Below are 16,882 nucleotides of genomic sequence, written 5' to 3' on the forward strand. Positions count from 1 at the left end.
GTTAGCTTCTGTATGGGAATGAGGAGGCATCTTGTCCTTCACTTCAGACAGCAAAATGTCTGGGGTCAGCCTGCATGGGAGGGAGTTCCACACAGATGCGGCCACCACTGAAAAGGCCTTGACTCCTGTACCTGCCAACCTAATGGATGTTAATGGTAGGCATTTTAGGAGGGTCTCTGTAGCTAATCTTAAGGCCTGGATAGGTTCATATGTTAGGGATCATTAGGAAAGGAACTGAAAACTGCCAAAATCATAATGCTTTTATGCAAATCTATGGTGCACCATAATTGGAATGCTGTGTACAGTTCTGGTTGCATCATATCAAAAAGGATATTGTAGAGCTGGAAAAGATTCAGAAAAGGGCAGCCAAAATGATCAAGAGATTTAAGCAACTTCCCTGTGAGGAAAGGTTACAATAATTGCTTTTTTTTTCATTTAGAGAAAAGGTGAGTAAGAGGGAACATGATAAAGATGTATAAGGCTGTAAACGCACTAGCTGCCAGATCAAAGCGTTTCCATTAGCCACACCTGGAGGGGGAACAAGTTGATCTGCTGATCAGTTGCGAAATCTCTTTGAAGCATAATTAAAAAAAACCACACTGAAGCTGTTCCCACGGGGTTTTACAGTAAAAAGGGGTGGGGTTTCACTAGCATCAGGTACCCCCATTTTCAGAAGAGAAAGATAGAGATGCATTGGAACTGGCAGAACATTGAGTGTGTTCTACCCCAAAATTATGGAAGGTGTGGATAAAGTGGATAGGGAGATGTTTCCCCCCATCTCTCATAATATTAGAACTTGAGGTCATCCAATGAAGCTGAATGTTGAAAGATTCAGAACAGACAAAAACAAGAACATGAGAATTTAGGGTTGTATGTAACGTAGCACAAAGGTGAATGTTCCATTAGTGCAAGATTTCTCCTTGCAGAACTGAAATCTTCCCTCTCCTCCCCACCCATCTGTTCTGGGGGTTTGCCCAACCTTCCAGAGAAGATTTGGGAATGCCATGTGGGGAGGGGGGGAAGTCCTATTGCCTGTTGGATCAGATCAGTGGCCCATCTCATCCAGCATCCTGTTCTCACAGTAGCCAACCAGATGCCTGTGGGAAGCCCGTATGCAGGACCTCAGTGCAGCAACACTCTCCCCTCCTGTGGTTTCCAGCAACTGGTATTCAAAAGCATACTGCCTCTAAGTGTGCACTTCTTTACACAGCACATAGTTAAACTATGGAATTTGCTCCCACAAGAGGTAGTATTGGCCAACAACTTGGATGGCTTTAAAAGAGGATTAGACAAATTCATGGGAGATAAGTCTATCAATGGCTAGTAACCAAGATGGCTATGTTCCACTGCAACTTTTGAGGCATTATGCCTCTGAAGATCAGTTGCTGGGAGAACACAAGGGTTCCCATAGGCATCTGGTTAGCCGTTGTGAGAACAGAACGCCAGGCTAGGCGGTCTTTGGCCTGGTCCAGCAGGTCTCATCTTATATTCACGTGTAGAAGGCAGATGGGCCTTCAGATAACTTGCAACCAAGCCATTAAAGGTTTAAAAGATACTGTAACAACTAAAGTTCTCAGCACTTTAAAATGAGCTGGGAAACACACTGGCAACCAGTTCAGCTGGTACAGAATCAGGGTTACATTCTCTGATAGGCTAAACCCCACAAACAACTGCATTCTGCACTACCAGAAGTTTCCAAACCACCGGCAAAGGCAGCCCCAGGCAAAGAGTACTATAGTAGTCTATTGTAGGTGTAACGAGGGCAGAAATGTCTGTGCCAAAGTTTGCTTTTTCTAGAGAGGGCAGCCAGGACAGGCACTGGCCTGAGTGCTCATGAACTCATAGGGTTCCCTCACAACCTGGCCTGGTCACCTCCTCCCGTGTTCATTGCTGTGGGGGCCTGCTATCTCCTTCTCAGGGTTTGCTTATCCCTTCAATGGCTGGAGGCTCTGGATGCTCCGCTGCAAGCACCTCTGCAGCCACCACCACCGGAAGCACATCGGAGCCCATTCCCTTGGAAGATCCTCCATGGCGCAAGAAACTTCATCTCACAGACACTGCTGCGGCTACAGTGTCTACAAGGTGAAGTTTCCTGCGCCATGGAGGCCCGATGTGCTTCTGGTGGCAGTGGCTGCAGAAAGGTTTGCAATGGAGCACCTAGAGCTTTAGCCACTGAAGGGATGGGCAAGCACTGAGGAGGAGGAGGAGGCAGTAGTGGCGCCTGCGGGCCTCTGCAGCAACAAAGACAGGTGGTGGGAGGAGGTGAGCAGGCCTGGCGCTGTGGTGGTGAGGGGCCACTGCCTGAGGGCCCCCAGAAACCTGGAAGTGGCCTGAGGGATGGAGCTGGTGAATCAGCCTAAGCTGATAAAGGGCACTTCAGACAACTAACACCACTTGCATGTCCACAGAGAGCCCTAGATCCCGGAGAACCTCAAGCTGAACACTTCCTTCTGGAGAAGTGCAACCCCATCCAACACTGATCACACACCTTGGTGCAGATCCCCAGATTTCCTACCCACTGTACCTCTTTCTTATCTGAATTAAGCTTCATTTTGCCTCATCTGTCTGTGACACCTGCACCACACTTCCCATATCTTCTCCACTGCTGAAACCTTTTCCCCAGTGTAAGTAGATGCTGCTCAGGAGGTTGATTTTAGTAGAAAACTAGTGTGACAGGAAAGGGATAAGAAGACCATCTCCTTCCATATCAGTCTTTTACTTCAAATGGTAGCCATTCTGTGAGGAACCCTTATCAGATCTCTAATATACTATAGCAGTAAACATAAACCAGAACTTTAAAATGGACTGTGGAGGGAAGGGGGTATTTATTTACTCTGTAATAAAAGCCAACTTCCACTCTAATGGTTCTCCTAAATCCGTGCTGCTACCACCATTTAGGCTGCAATCCAGTACATGTTTATTCAGAAGTAAGCTCCATTGGGTGTATTGGATTGCAGCCTTAGGACCCATTCATAACTAACTTTAATAACCCACGTTTTCCATACTTGGTTGGTGGCCTCGAGATCCATACATGTCCTGTTTGAGCTCAAATTTATTTTTTAAAACCCGAAGTTTCAGACATCATGTGGGCATTTTATTTATTTATTTTGTCTATTTTGCTTTCGCATTTTGTCGTACTTCTAAGTCCAGCCCTTTAAGGTGATTGGTCCTTAAAGGTCCTTTGCTTTTTCACATTTTTCTGTACTGGCATACCCTTGGAAGAGCACAAAAATGTATATCCAATTTTTTGAACTGATGCGCATGCACGGGTTTGTATTTATGTAGATTAAAAAAGATCCAGAACTCCGGTAGAGAATTAAAGATATAGGGTCAGAGTAGAGTGGCCAGGTCTTTTTTCCCAGAGACTCCAGATATTTGGGGTAATCTCTGAGTCTCCGGGTGAGTCACCTTAATCTCTGGACTCTCAACTTTCATTTTAAAAAAATTAACTTTCTATGTGGTCTGGTTCAAGAGATATACACCAAAACGTCAGCCCCCCCCACAACTTCTATTAAATGAGCTCGTAGCTGGCTGCTATAATCCCGCCCTTTCAGGTTGTTAGCCAATAAGTGAAATCAGGGTTGTGATTGACAAGGCAGTAGCTAGACCATTTCACAAGGCCAGAAAACTGTTGTTTTTTCCTGCTTATCTGAAAATCTCATAAACTGAGTAAATATATAGCTTTCGGTCTTTTTCTCTCTTGTGTGCAGGAGTCAAACAAATTTAGATTTTCCTGGGCTGTTGAAGATAGCAGTGGTTTGAAAACCTTCCCAATATGAAGCTTTAATCCAATACTCCCTTTTCTGGAAGTAAAGCTGCAATGCTAATCCCACATACCTGTAGTAAATCCCATTGAATTCAATAGGATTTAGTTTTGAATAGACATGGTTAGGATTATGTTGTAAATTAATAGGACTTTTGAGTGAACATAGCAAAGGATTGTGTTTGTGCTATAAATCTTTCTCTCCCCCTGCAATCTTATTTTTAAAACGATTAGGCAGGGCTTACATAGGTATCACTGATTTTATTATGTAGGAAACTAATACTGATTTTAAAAAATGTTCTGCAGTGACCTACTAGTTTTGACAATAAGCTATTATATGGAATGTATGTATTTTTATATCTCCACTGTGTGTGTGTGTGTGTATGGAGTTTTCCAAACAACCCTGTGAGGTAGGGCTGGAAACTAAGGCAGCTCACAAAAAGAAATAAATCCCTTTAAAATCCAATAACCATAAAAACAAGTATAAACAGTTGCAAAACAGCTTAAAGTGGCGTGATTCTGAATTATGGGTTGGGTGAATGAAGGTCCTTGTTACTTGACGTTGCAGTTCTGTGCATGCTTCCCTGTTTGAGTAAGCCCCATTGAATATATTGGGACTTGCTTCTGACTAAACAAACATAGGATTGCACTATAAATATCTTTACAGGTTGTGTAAATAATAAACATCTTTGATAGTCATGCTTATATAAATACAGTATTTCTTCATATTATTATCTGATAAGTATCTGATTTCACACTATGGTTGTACATTATTATTTCTTCTACATTTTAAGTGTACCATTTTTCCTTGGGGTGGTAATGATTCCCCTCTGTTGTTTTCATCCTGAGGGGTAGATAGGCTGAGAGATGGCGAGTAGCCCATGGTCACACAGTACACTTTATAGCTCAATTTCCATTTAAAAAACAATTAATTAAAACGATTTACATGTAGGCAAAGTTTATTAAGTAAATCCACACAATACATTTAAAGCACATCCAACTCTCATGACTTCCCCTAAAGAATCCTAGGAAGTGTAGTTTTCTCCCTCACAGTTATAGTTCCCACCACCCTTTACTACAGTTCCCATGATTCTGTGGTGTGATTCATGTGCTTCAAATGTGTGTGGAATGTGCTTTAAATGAATGATGTGGATCTGCCCTAGGTATGCTGTGCATTCATTGTGGGTTGTACTGCCTTCAAGTCGATCCCGACTTATGGTGACCCTATGAATAGGGTTTTCATGGTAAGCTGTATTCAGAGGTGGTTTACCATTGCCTTCCTCTGAGGCTGAGAGGCAGTGACTGGCCAAGGTCACCCAGTGAGCTTCATGGCTGTGTGGGGATTTGAACCCTGGTCTCCCAAGTCATAGTCCAACACCTTAACCACTACACCACACTGGCTCTTGTGCATTCATTAGTGAATTGAAAATAATAATTTAAAAATATACTTTTTTAAACAGGAGAAGCGCTACAGTTCAGTGAAAGGGCATATGCTTTGCATGCAAAGGTCCAAAATTCAATTTCTGGAAAATACTATTGCCTGGAATCCTGGAGAACCAATGCTAGTCCATGTCATGAGTACTGAGCTAGATGGTACCAAATGGCCCAAGTCGGTATAATGCAGATTCCTTTATTCCTAAAAGTGGAAAGAGACCCAAGGGCCACAGTGACTCCAAAATTTATTATGTATTTTATTTACAACATTTATGTATTGCTTTGTTGTAAAAAATCTCACAGCAGCTTACAGAAAGAATTAAAACAATACAATTATAGGCAAAAACAGTTAGAGACAGGTATTTAAAAACATTCAAAATAATAAAACCAACGAGTTAAAAACAGATAAAAAACACAACCCTACTTGGATATGAATATCTTTGCAGAGGATCCCTAGTCAAACTTTACCAACAGCACAATCCAAACCATATCTACTCAGAAGTAAGTCCTGTTTAGTTCTATGGTGCTTAGTAAGTGTGTTTAGAATTGCAGTCTTCAGGGGCATCCATCTTTACTCCTGAGTGCTCCCATCTAACATCTCCACAACACTAGGCTCCTTTCTTCCTACAATGGCCTTCTGTTGACTGGGCTGGCCTGAGGGCACTTAAACCCTTCTTGCCAGAAGCAAGTAGGCTAGATTAAATGTTCCCTACCTAGGCTCCACCCTTTAGCTAAGATTTCTATCTTAATTTCCAATCAGAGACGTTTTTGTTTGAATTGCATGCACTAAGCAACTGTGGTTGATGCTTAATGACATCACTAGGGCCCACCCTGGTGACATCGCTCAGGCCTAGGGTTGCCAGGTCAGAAGCATTCCAAACCCTGAGATTTCAGAGGCAAGCCCTAGTGATGTCATAGGGTGGGCCCTAGTGATATTATAAGGGGCAGCCCCTAGTGATGTCATTAAGCATGATACATTAAGCATCAACCACAGTTGCTTGGAGCATACCACTCAGACAAAAAATTTCTCTGACTGGAAATTAAGATAGAAATCTTAGCTAAATTAGGGTGTTTCTAGGTCCAGCTGAAGTGACGGGATCATTCCTTCTCACCTGCTTAGAGACCCTGAGTAAGGAACATTTAATCTAGCCTACTTGCTTCTAGCAAGAAAGTTTAAGTGCCCTCAGGCCAGGCCAGTCACCAGAATTTGTAAATAATTGATTTTTTTGATTGAGCACAAAACGAAGTAAAAACAACAACAAAAAAGTTATTTACTCAAAACCCTTTATGTGGGCTATTACATAGAGTACAGTATATAGTACTTAAAAGTTATTAATACAATATAAACCTTTGTAGTATAAATCTTTGTTGAGACAGAAAGAGGTGCATTCCGTGTTTTCAAGGAATAGTCAATTGTTTTTGAGTTGACATAATACAGCAAAACAGCTTTTAAAAAGAAAAGTGATGCTTTGTTTGACTAAATAATTACTTTTACATTTGAACACAAAATATAGATAAAAAAATGGGAAAACAATAAGCAATGCAATATAGCTGCAGAAGGGAGAAGGAAGTGCCCAGGTTCAGTAACAGAAGCACGAATGAGCTGTAAGGAAGAAGAAGGAGGTATGGACAAAGGGTGGTACCTACTCCTGTGATCCGCCCATAATGCAAAACAAAAGTATCAAGATATCCTCACTACAGATGCTACAGCGGTTAATAATCAGGATAGCAGTAATAATCAGTTTATAGCAGTGCAGGGGAAACATGGATTTAAGTATGAGAAAGTCCAAAATGGCGGGGAACATCACATGGACGCCAGCGGATTAATGGAAACACAAGGGGCTTAGATAACAGATTAAAAGGAGGTATGGATGGACCCTCTGTCTCACTTGCTCCCATTAACTTACCAATAACCTGGTAACTGGGTATAAGCATGGTACAAAGCCAGATCCAAGATTATTAAGTGCACAAACCTATGTGGTTACTTTAAAAAAAGTACTGCATCGTTAAATGAGCATACGGTTTGTTAACTTGTTACTACCACTTTAAATACCAACAGCTGTTTTTCAACTATTAATGTCTAAGGCAGCTTTAAGGAAGCCATTAGCCGATTAAGACCCTTTAGCCAAATTGCCCATTTATTCTCTCCACACCAGTGAAGCCTCACAAACACTGAGGACTCTGCTGGGAGCCTCTTTTTCCAATCGTTTATGGACCTATTGGTCTATTGGCCTTCACCGCCCTACTGAAGTGCAGGTTTGTCTTGCTTTAGTGCCCTGGAAATTTTCTCCTTGGCATTCCTACCAGTCGCTAGCAGAGACCAACAATCCAAGCTGCTTCAAAGTTCTCCCCATGTCTCGTCAGCCTAAGCCATGTAACCAGCACCCAGCCAAATATACACTAGTTTTTCTGGCCTCTAGTCTAGCCCCAACCAATCAGGCCATCTAACTGAAAATTCTAAACCTGCACCCACCGATGGATGTCTTCATTTGAATACTGAGAATTACACCAACCCTTCTTCACAGCTGTCAGTCAAAGTGGCAAGTGCCAGTTAAACCAACTTTCACTGGAACAGACAAAAAACGTCCAACTTCAAATACATTACAATACAAATGTCAGAACGCCTTATACAGTACCCATTAAAGTGTATTTCAAATAAACAGGACTTTTTCACATGGACAATAATCATTTTGTCACAGAGGGAAAATCTTAGTCATAACTGGGGAAGGTGAGAAATTTTTCAGTTATGCTTTCTGTGTGGAAGGAGGGAAAACTCAAAAACAGCAGAAGACATCTGGGATTTTTTCAGATAAGTTATGAACCTTTGGCATCTTCATCAGATTTTTTAAAACTATTTTTCACTTAATAAGTTAGCCTCTTGATAGGCATAATCAGGGCTTTTTTGTGATAGCAGTCACCAATACCAAGTATCAGCACTCTTTTTCTGGCTGCCCATGGCAACTATTGGGAGCTGGCCTGGCTCCCACAGCACTTTTAACAAGGTACAAGTACAGGCACCTGATTTTTTAACCAAAAAGCAATGGGCATAAGATGTGTTGCATGTGGTGTCTTACCCTTTTAAATGGTGTGTAATTTCTTATTAATAATGACATTTCTTCCTTTTTTCCCCCACTGAGTTTCTAATTTTCAATTTCAGGTTTGCCTGATCAGAGGGTTCACAAGATGTAATAAAATTCAATTAATGAAAGCTTTTTTGATTTGACATGTTGTGTTAAGGGATTTCCATGTTTACTCAAGCTCCAAAGTGCTGGGAAATTGCAGCTTTTAAGGGCTACATCCTTAATAGATGTATTATTTAGGCTATATGGTACAGCACATTGTGGTTAGTTCAAGCTTCACCACTATCTTGGAGCTGGATCGCTGTCAGTGGCAGAGAAATAGACTTAATGTAACTCTTTATACAATAGTCAATAAACTGCATTCCAGTCAAGCAAAAACTAGAGATTTACATGAACCTAGACACACACACACACACACATCTTTCATTCAGCAAGCAAGAGGCATTATGACAATTTGAGGACACATTCCATTCAAACAAAAGCACTCAAGAGTGAGGAGGAACAGGGCTGGTAAGAGGCACAGTCTGGGGTGAGTCCTGGAGGGCTGCTTTCAGACCTGAGATTCCTTACTCTTAGTTTAACTAGTTTACTTGCTAGTTACCACCAACAGTCAGCTGATGTTTTTAGAGAGCTACATTCTTTCACCTTGTTTATTGTTTCCCAATACTGAGATTGGAGTTGGACTATATAGGTTTTGGGGATCCTGTCCAATCCTGTCATTTTATAATGGCAAAATTTGAGTCTGCAGAAAAAGGGGACTGCTAAAAACATCAAAGCAGTTTCTTTGTTAAGGGATCCTAGCTGGGTCTGTTACAACTGTTGGGTCCAAACCCAACACGCAAGCTGTCACTGTCTACTCAGCTCGCATACACCCGGGAAGGTGCGGAGTTGAGAGCAATAACCTATTGCCAGAGGCCAGGAAATAACATACACACACACACTGTTTACCTTTGCAAAGGTGTCCCAAGACCTGCAAGCAAGTTGCCTTTCAGAAGTGGGAACCCCGTTTATTAAAATGCAGCAGATTATATAGTTTCCCCAATGGTTACAGAAATGGGGAGCAGACAAAGTAATATCTTAGATATAGAAAGAGGGGTGCTTTAGGATAACAAAAGCCAGGAACATCTTGCCTTCTTAGAGACAGAGGCTTGCATAGTTTCTACGACCTTGAGATAAGGACTCGGTTGTCAAGGGAACGAAAGACAGATAGCTGCAAGGGAGGTTCAGTTACAAGGGGGATCATTAAACTAAGAATAACACTCAGGTTTCATCTTCTACTTTTGGTAGGGGTATGCATGTCAAGGTCTACAACCATATAAATGCAGTATAAGCATTCTTTTAAGATACCACTAGAAGCATTATGTGAAACAAAAATATAGATATGCACAGTAAAAATAGGAGCAAGGCACATGTCCAGTTTAATCAGGCTTTTATTCACTCAGCCACTGGAATGTTTCTAGACAGGTCACCAGGAAATGAACCGACATCTCTTTTTACCAAATCCATATTATTTCCAAACCTAACACAACCAAATGAACAATTAGTGTAACCCCAGTTGTTGAGCCGAAGCCCAGTGAGGAAAAATGTGCCACATAAACCATTCTGTGTTTGTGAAACATTAAGTAGCAGGTCTGTTATTTTAAATTCATTCTTATTTGGGATAATCCTATGAGAATTAGGATAAAATTTGTTCTGACTGGTTGGATAGTCCATTTTAAGGTTGCAAATACAACTAGTCCCAACATGCCTAATACTCAAAAACACCTGCTATGATGGCGGTAAGTAGTAATTCCTGTCCTGTTCACTGTAGCTGAAGCTCAGGCTAGAGCTGATTCATTCATCTAGAAATGGCACAAATCTCGAATGCGTGTGGAAACCTTGCAAGATTATATTCAGAATCCTCTTGTGGTCTGGGCTGGCCATCAGGGATACAGAAGGTGAAATTCTGCAGGAGGCTGGTGAAAAAGATAAAGATCTCCATCCTTGTCAATTGTTCTCCTGGACAGGTACGGTGACCTGAAAGAGGACCAAAAGCAATATTATCAGTCACTGAGATATCCCTGCTGCAGCTTTCCCTAATCTGGTGCCCTACAGATATTTTGGACTAAAAGTTCATCGCCCTCAACACTCAGCATGGCCAATGGTTGTTAATGATAGGGGTTGTAGTACAACACATCTGGAGGGCATCAGGTTGGGGATGGCTACCCTGCTGCATGGATCCATTTTGAAAAAGGGTACAGAATCCACCTCAGCAGATGGGATTTCTTCTCAGAATTTGAGTATGCCAGGCCAGGAAAACATATTTATTTATTTATTTATTTATTTGTAGTGCCTAAGGGAAGCAATACATTGAAGACCTCTATAACACAGATGTAAGGATGACAGATTCATTCATGGAGAAACTGTATGATGAAGAACCAGACATTTTAGAATGTGAGGTGAAAGCTGCTCTTAAAATACTTGGAAGAAACAAATCACCAGGAACAGATGGCAGACCAATAGAGGTGATACAAGCTACTGAGACTGAATCTGTCCAAATTTTGACAAAAAATTGTCAGGAAATATGGGAAAGAAAACAATGGCCCACAGACTGGAAGCGTTCCATATACATCCCAACTCCAAAGAAAGAGGATCCCAAGGAATGCAGTAATTATCGAACTATTGCCTTAATATCCCATGCAAGTAAAGTAATGCTCAAGATTCTACAACAAAGGCTCTTACCATATATGGAGCGAAAAATGCCAGATGTCCAAGCTGCATTTAGAAAGGGAAGAGGCACCAGAGATCATATCATAAACATACGTTGCATAATGGAACAGACCAAGGAATTTCAGAAGAAAATTACCCTGTGCTTTACAGATTACAGCAAAGCCTTTGACTGTGTAGATCATGAAAACCTATGGAATGCTTTAAAAGAAATGGGGGTGCCACAGCATCTGATTGTCCTGATACGCAACCTATCCTCTGGACAAGAGGCTACTGTAAGGACAGAATATGGAGAAACCAATTGATTCTCAATTGGAAAGGGTATGAGACGGGTGTATTTTATCACCCTAGTTGTTTAATCTATACACAGAACAGATCATACGGAAAGTGGGATTGGACCAAGATGAAGGAGGTGTGGCAATTGGACGGAGAAATATCAATAATTTAAGATATGCAGATGATACCATACTACTAGCAGAAACCAGTAATGATTTGAAACGAATGCTGATGAAAGTTAAAGAGGAAAGCACAAAAGCAGGACTACAGCTGAACGTCAAAAAAGACTAAAGTAATGACAACAGAAGATTTATGTAACTTACAAGTTGACAATGAGGACATTGAACAAGGATTATCAATACCTTGGCACAGTCATGAACCAAAATGGAGACAATAGTCAAGAAATCAGAAGAAGGCTCGGGCTGGGGAGGGCAGCTATGAGAGAACTAGAAAAGGTCCTCAAATGCAAAGATGTATTACTGAACACTAAAGTCAGGATCATTCAGACCATGGTATTCCCAATCTCTATGTATGGATGTGAAAGTTGGACGTGAAATGTGGTGTTGGAGGATAGCGTTGCGCATACCATGGACTGCGAAAAAAACTAATAATTGGGTGTTAGAACAAATTAAACCAGAACTATCACTGGAAGCTAAAATGATGAAACTGAGGTTATCATACTTTGGACACATAACAAGAAGACATGATTCACTAGAAAAGACAATAATGCTTGGAAAAACAGAAGGGAGTAGAAAAAGAGGAAGGCCAAACAAGAGATGGATTAATTCCATAAAGGAAGCCACAGACCTGAACAGGGTGGTTCATGCCAGTTGGTATTGGAGGTTGCCGATTCATAGGGTCTTCATAAGTCGTAATTGGCTTGAAGGCACATAACAACAACAACCAGAAAATTCAGATTTTGCAGTAGTGCATCCACACTATACATTTAAAGCACATGGCTTCCCCCAAAGAATCCTGGGAACTGTAGGTTACCCCTCACAGAACTACATTTCCTAGCACCCTAAAGAAACAACACTACCTAGGATTCTTTGGGAGAAGCCATGTGCTTTAAAGGTATGGTGTGGAGAGCTCTTGTTTGAAAAATGCACTCCCCCCAAAATCATACTTTTTGTGATAAGGAAAGTGATGGGGAAATGCACTGGAAAGTGTAGGACAACACTTGTTTGATGCAATATCGTCTGACATCTTCGCAAACAAATCAGGATGAATGCTCAAAAACAGGTTGTCTGGGAGCGACAACACTGGCAACAGCTCTTTCTTACAACACATATTTTCTTCTACCCTTTTCCCCCCTCTTAGATTTACCTAGAGAAAAAGGCAAGAAAGCTTCCTGCTTCACAAAATGGCCATCTGCATCCAAGAAGTGCTCTGGATAAAACTGGAATGGTTTCTCCCACATAGTTTCATCCTTCAGCACAGAGGAGAGGTTGGGAACAACTAATGTTTTCTACAATCCAAAGAAACAAATAAATTAGTTCCTGTTATTATATCTGATTAAGAAGTATTGTCAGAAGCTGCTGGGTCTTAACTGGGAGTGTTTGGGTTTGGGATCTGTGAGGTGGGCCACTGAACTGTGTATTACAGCATCTTCATATGCAGTTTACTATTCTCAGGCCTTGGACTGACACCTCCTACATAGGACAGCTATTGAATCTTCCCACACAGAAAGGAATTTAAGAGGGCTTCCTGTTCCGGTGAAGCCAGGGGTAGGAAATCTGTGGCTCTTCAGATATTGTTGGACTACAATTCCTATCATCCCTGACTGTTAGCCATAGTGGCTGGGGCTAATGGGAGTTGCAGTCCAACAATGGAGGGGGCAGCAACAGTGTCTTCCTGAACTCTACCATGTTCCTGTATCTTTTGGTCCTGGCTTGTTCCTTCCTTTTGCCTCTGTTTTTTGGTGTTGGTGGTGTTGGTGGGATTCAGTCTTACTCTATAGTCCCATTTAGTCCCATTTGTCTCATGGCTCCTGGCTCATCTCAGAGTCCTGGTTGCAGCCCAGCCCTGAGTGATATGTGCCATTGAAAAGAGAGATGAACAGCATGCCTTAAGTATGTTGGGAAGGGCAAGACCAGCTGCTAGTATAACAAGTTGCAAAGCTGGGATCATACAATAGGTGTAGAGTTAAACTATCTACCTACCTTCTAGAGTTTTTTTTTTTTAAATATGTTTTTGAGATTTTTTTGCTGTAAGACATTTTTGTTGTTTTATCCTTTGCCACCCTGGCCTCCTTTTGGGAGGAAGGATATAAATTTAATAAATAAATGAAAAGAGGCTGCAGAGTTTGTACCTTAGGGAGGAAGAATCCAAGGATCTCTGTATCTTTGCGCATCAGATAAGGTATTGTAAGAGGAGTAATATCTGCATAACGGTGAATTTCATGGACCACAGCATTTGTGTAGTGCATATTTGCTTGGTTCTCTGTGATGGGCCACTTGTTCCTCCCAAGTACCATGTCAATTTCCTTGTGGACTTTTTCTGGAAGTAATAATCATTAGACGTGGAGGTGTGTTTAAATGTAGGGACAAGTGGTTTGCCTTCATTCTGTTCCATAAATAAGTTCTGAGATTTTAGGGTAGTATTCAGTGCTTGCCCTACTCAGAGTGGACCCACTGAAGTTAATAGACACAACTAACTAAGGTTCACTGATTTCACTGGGTCTACTATTCTGAATAGGACTTAGTTGAATACAGCTCTTAATTTCCAAGCATTCTGCTGCATGGCTTCCACTGGTCTGCTTAGAATTTCAGACATATACACAGGGCACACAACCTCCTCTCCCTTAGCTGTTCCATGCAGATCCAGGGAGGAAGCAATTTGCATCCCCATCAGGGCAATGGGCTCTGCCCATTTCAACACTATGTCTATTTAAAAATAAAATGCCTTTTTGCCCCTGCCTCTAAAATGGCTTGGGTCTTGGGATCCAGAGGAATTTTCTTGGGGGCTAGATCAGGTCCCTGAAGTGGGTGTTAGGCAGCCCTGCACTAAGACTGAACATGTATTAGATCATGTACTCTTATTCATTTTGTCCAGAGTGTATTCTTATATGCTTCTGCTGACCATTCCTTTGATAGGCAGATTGCTAGTTAAGAGCCATGAATGGTCTGTTGATATGAGCTAACAGGAGTTTTCTGCCTCATGAAATACCTATTGAAAAGGCATCCTTTGGATATGCCCTGTACAACAGAGTGCTTCCCTCCCCATGATGTTTCTGTATGTACATGTGTATGAATGCAGACAGAAGATGAAAATGGAAATGGACTGCCTTGAAGTCAATCCTGACTTATGGCGACCCTATGAATAGGGTTTTTGTGGTAAGCGGTATTTAGAGTGGGTTTACCACTGCCTTCCTCTGAGGCTGAGAGGCAGGGACTGGCCCAAGGTCACCCAGTGAGCTTCATGGCTGTGTGGGGATTTGAACCCTGGTCTCCCAGGTCGTAGTCCAACACCTTAACCACTACACCACACTGGCTCTCAGACAGAAGATAGTGTGTGCTAATTATACTTTACTGTGTTGTCTGTGGTAGAATGGCACATCATCAGGTTTCATTACTTACTCTGGATGTCAGGATACAGAACCATAAAGAGCAGTCCCCACTGCAAAGTGGCAGCTGTTGACAGTGTGCCTCCAATAAAAAGTTCAACATTTAGAATTAGAAGGTTGTCCTCATTGAAACTGGTGTCTGGGTCCCCTTTTGTCTGAAGGACACAAAATAAGAGGAAGTGGAATGTAGTTGTGTGAGATGGACTTGCTTTAAAAAAAACAAAGAGAACATAAGAACACAGGAAGCTGGCTTATACTGAGACAGACCATTGATCTATCCAGTTCAGTGCTGATTGAGGGGGGCAGTGCACCTCAGTGGATGATGATGATGATAATGTCTGTAAATTCCACCCTACCTTTTCTGTCTCCTCCAAGAATGCATCAATAAAATCTCTTGCAAAGGCTGGATCCCGTGAATCCTTGTGCTCATTCACAATTTCTCTTAGCATGACTTGAATTTCTTGATAACATTTCACAACTTTACAGTGAGGTCCACGAGAAATATAGGACATACCGGGTATCATTGACACCACCTAGGAATAAGAACATTGGACAGGGAGGATATCAGCTGACACTTATCAATATTCTTCTGGGGAAATAATCAGACCACCCCAAAACATTTGAGAGACTGAAAGAACTGGGCATGCGTAGCCTTGAGGAGAGAAGACTGAAAGGAGATACAATAGCACTCTTCAAGTACTTGAAAGGTTGTCACACAGAGGAAGGCCAGGTTCTTTTCTTGATCATCCCTGAGTGCAGGATATGGAATAAAGGGCTCAAGTTGCAGTGAGCCAGATTTCAACTGAACATCAGGAAAAATGTCCTGTTAGAGTGGTACGACAATGGAACCAATTACCTAGGGAGCAGGTGGACCCTCTAACACTGGAGGCATTCAAGAGGCAGCTGGATTTGCTTTAATTTGGATTCCTGCATTGAGCAGGGGGTTGGACTTGATGGCCTTATAGGTCCCTTCTAACTCATGTTTCTATAACTGTGGCCTGTCACTGACAGGCTTCCTCATGATCCTCTTCTGCATTGTCGTTCCCTTCCCTTCAGTCCTCACTCTGCCCTAATTAGATTCTTCCTGTCAAAATGATACTGCTCTTAGAAGAAACTTCAATTTTTCCTTCTACAATATTCTTGTTGACAAACTGGTAAAATGTTGGCAGGATACCACTGTTAGGTGAATCTACAGCTGGTTGAACAGCCATACCCACTGACAGGGCCGGATTATCCATTAGGCTTATTAGGCTGAAGCCTGGGGCCCGGAGCTCTTGGGAGCCCATGGGGCACTGGCCTGAGGGCCCCTGGATCTACAGGGGGCCCTTCGCTCACGATCCATGGAAGCATCTGCGGACCACCATCCCCCCGCTATCCCCCCGCTTTACCTACCTTTCCGTTGTTTTTTGCAGCGTGCAGATTTACCATCAATCAAGATGGCGGCCGAGGTTTCCTTAAGGGGCTGAAGCCTCTGCCGCCATCTTGGCTGATGGCACACATGCGTACTACACGTGCGCGCATTGCTGCCACCAACAAAGATGGCGGCAGAGGCTTCAGCTCCTTAGGGAAACCTCGGCCGCCATCTTGATTGATGGCAAATCTGCGCGTGCCACAAAAAACAATGGAAAGGTAGGTGAAGCGTGGGGATAGGGGGGCCCAAACACCAATCGGCCTAGGGGCCCTCCTCAGCTTAATCCGGCCCTGCCCACTGAGTGCTCTTTGATGGCTTTGCATTAACCTGGAGGGAGGACTTGAGTGGAGAGCCAGATGGCTCTGTCTTAGGCCCTGGTCTGTTCCTTTCAACACCTTAATAAATGACCTGGACAAAGGAATAGAAGGGATGCTTACCGCATTTGCAGATAACATGAAGCTGTCATAAAATACAGAATCAAGATTCAGAATGATATTGTCATAGGTTGAAATGCTAGACTGAAATCGACAAGATGAAATTCAACAGACAAATGTGAAATCCTGCATTTAAATACCAAGAATCAAAGGCACGAATATCGGATGGGAAGACGTGGCTTGGCAGTACCATGTGAAAGGGACCTAGGTGTT

The 16,882-nt window shown here is 42.2% G+C and overlaps 1 protein-coding gene across 2 annotated transcripts in view; it reads right to left on the reverse strand.

Moving 5' to 3' along the window:
- Positions 1 to 9,218: 9,218 nt before the first annotated feature.
- LOC133390534 (cytochrome P450 2D15-like) overlaps positions 9,219 to 16,882 on the reverse strand; it is a 30,038-nt gene continuing 22,374 nt past the window's right edge. For both annotated transcript variants that reach the window (XM_061639326.1, XM_061639325.1), the window contains 5 exons: positions 15,181 to 15,357; positions 14,838 to 14,979; positions 13,571 to 13,758; positions 12,586 to 12,727; positions 9,219 to 10,293 (listed from right to left, as the gene is read on the reverse strand). In XM_061639326.1, the coding sequence (XP_061495310.1) occupies positions 10,115 to 10,293; positions 12,586 to 12,727; positions 13,571 to 13,758; positions 14,838 to 14,979; positions 15,181 to 15,357 (828 nt within the window). In that variant the 3' untranslated portion in view covers positions 9,219 to 10,114. The remainder of the gene's footprint in view (positions 10,294 to 12,585; positions 12,728 to 13,570; positions 13,759 to 14,837; positions 14,980 to 15,180; positions 15,358 to 16,882) is intronic.

The sequence above is a fragment of the Rhineura floridana genome, chromosome 8 (assembly GCF_030035675.1).
Source record: "Rhineura floridana isolate rRhiFlo1 chromosome 8, rRhiFlo1.hap2, whole genome shotgun sequence".
NCBI classification, from domain to species: domain Eukaryota; kingdom Metazoa; phylum Chordata; class Lepidosauria; order Squamata; family Rhineuridae; genus Rhineura; species Rhineura floridana.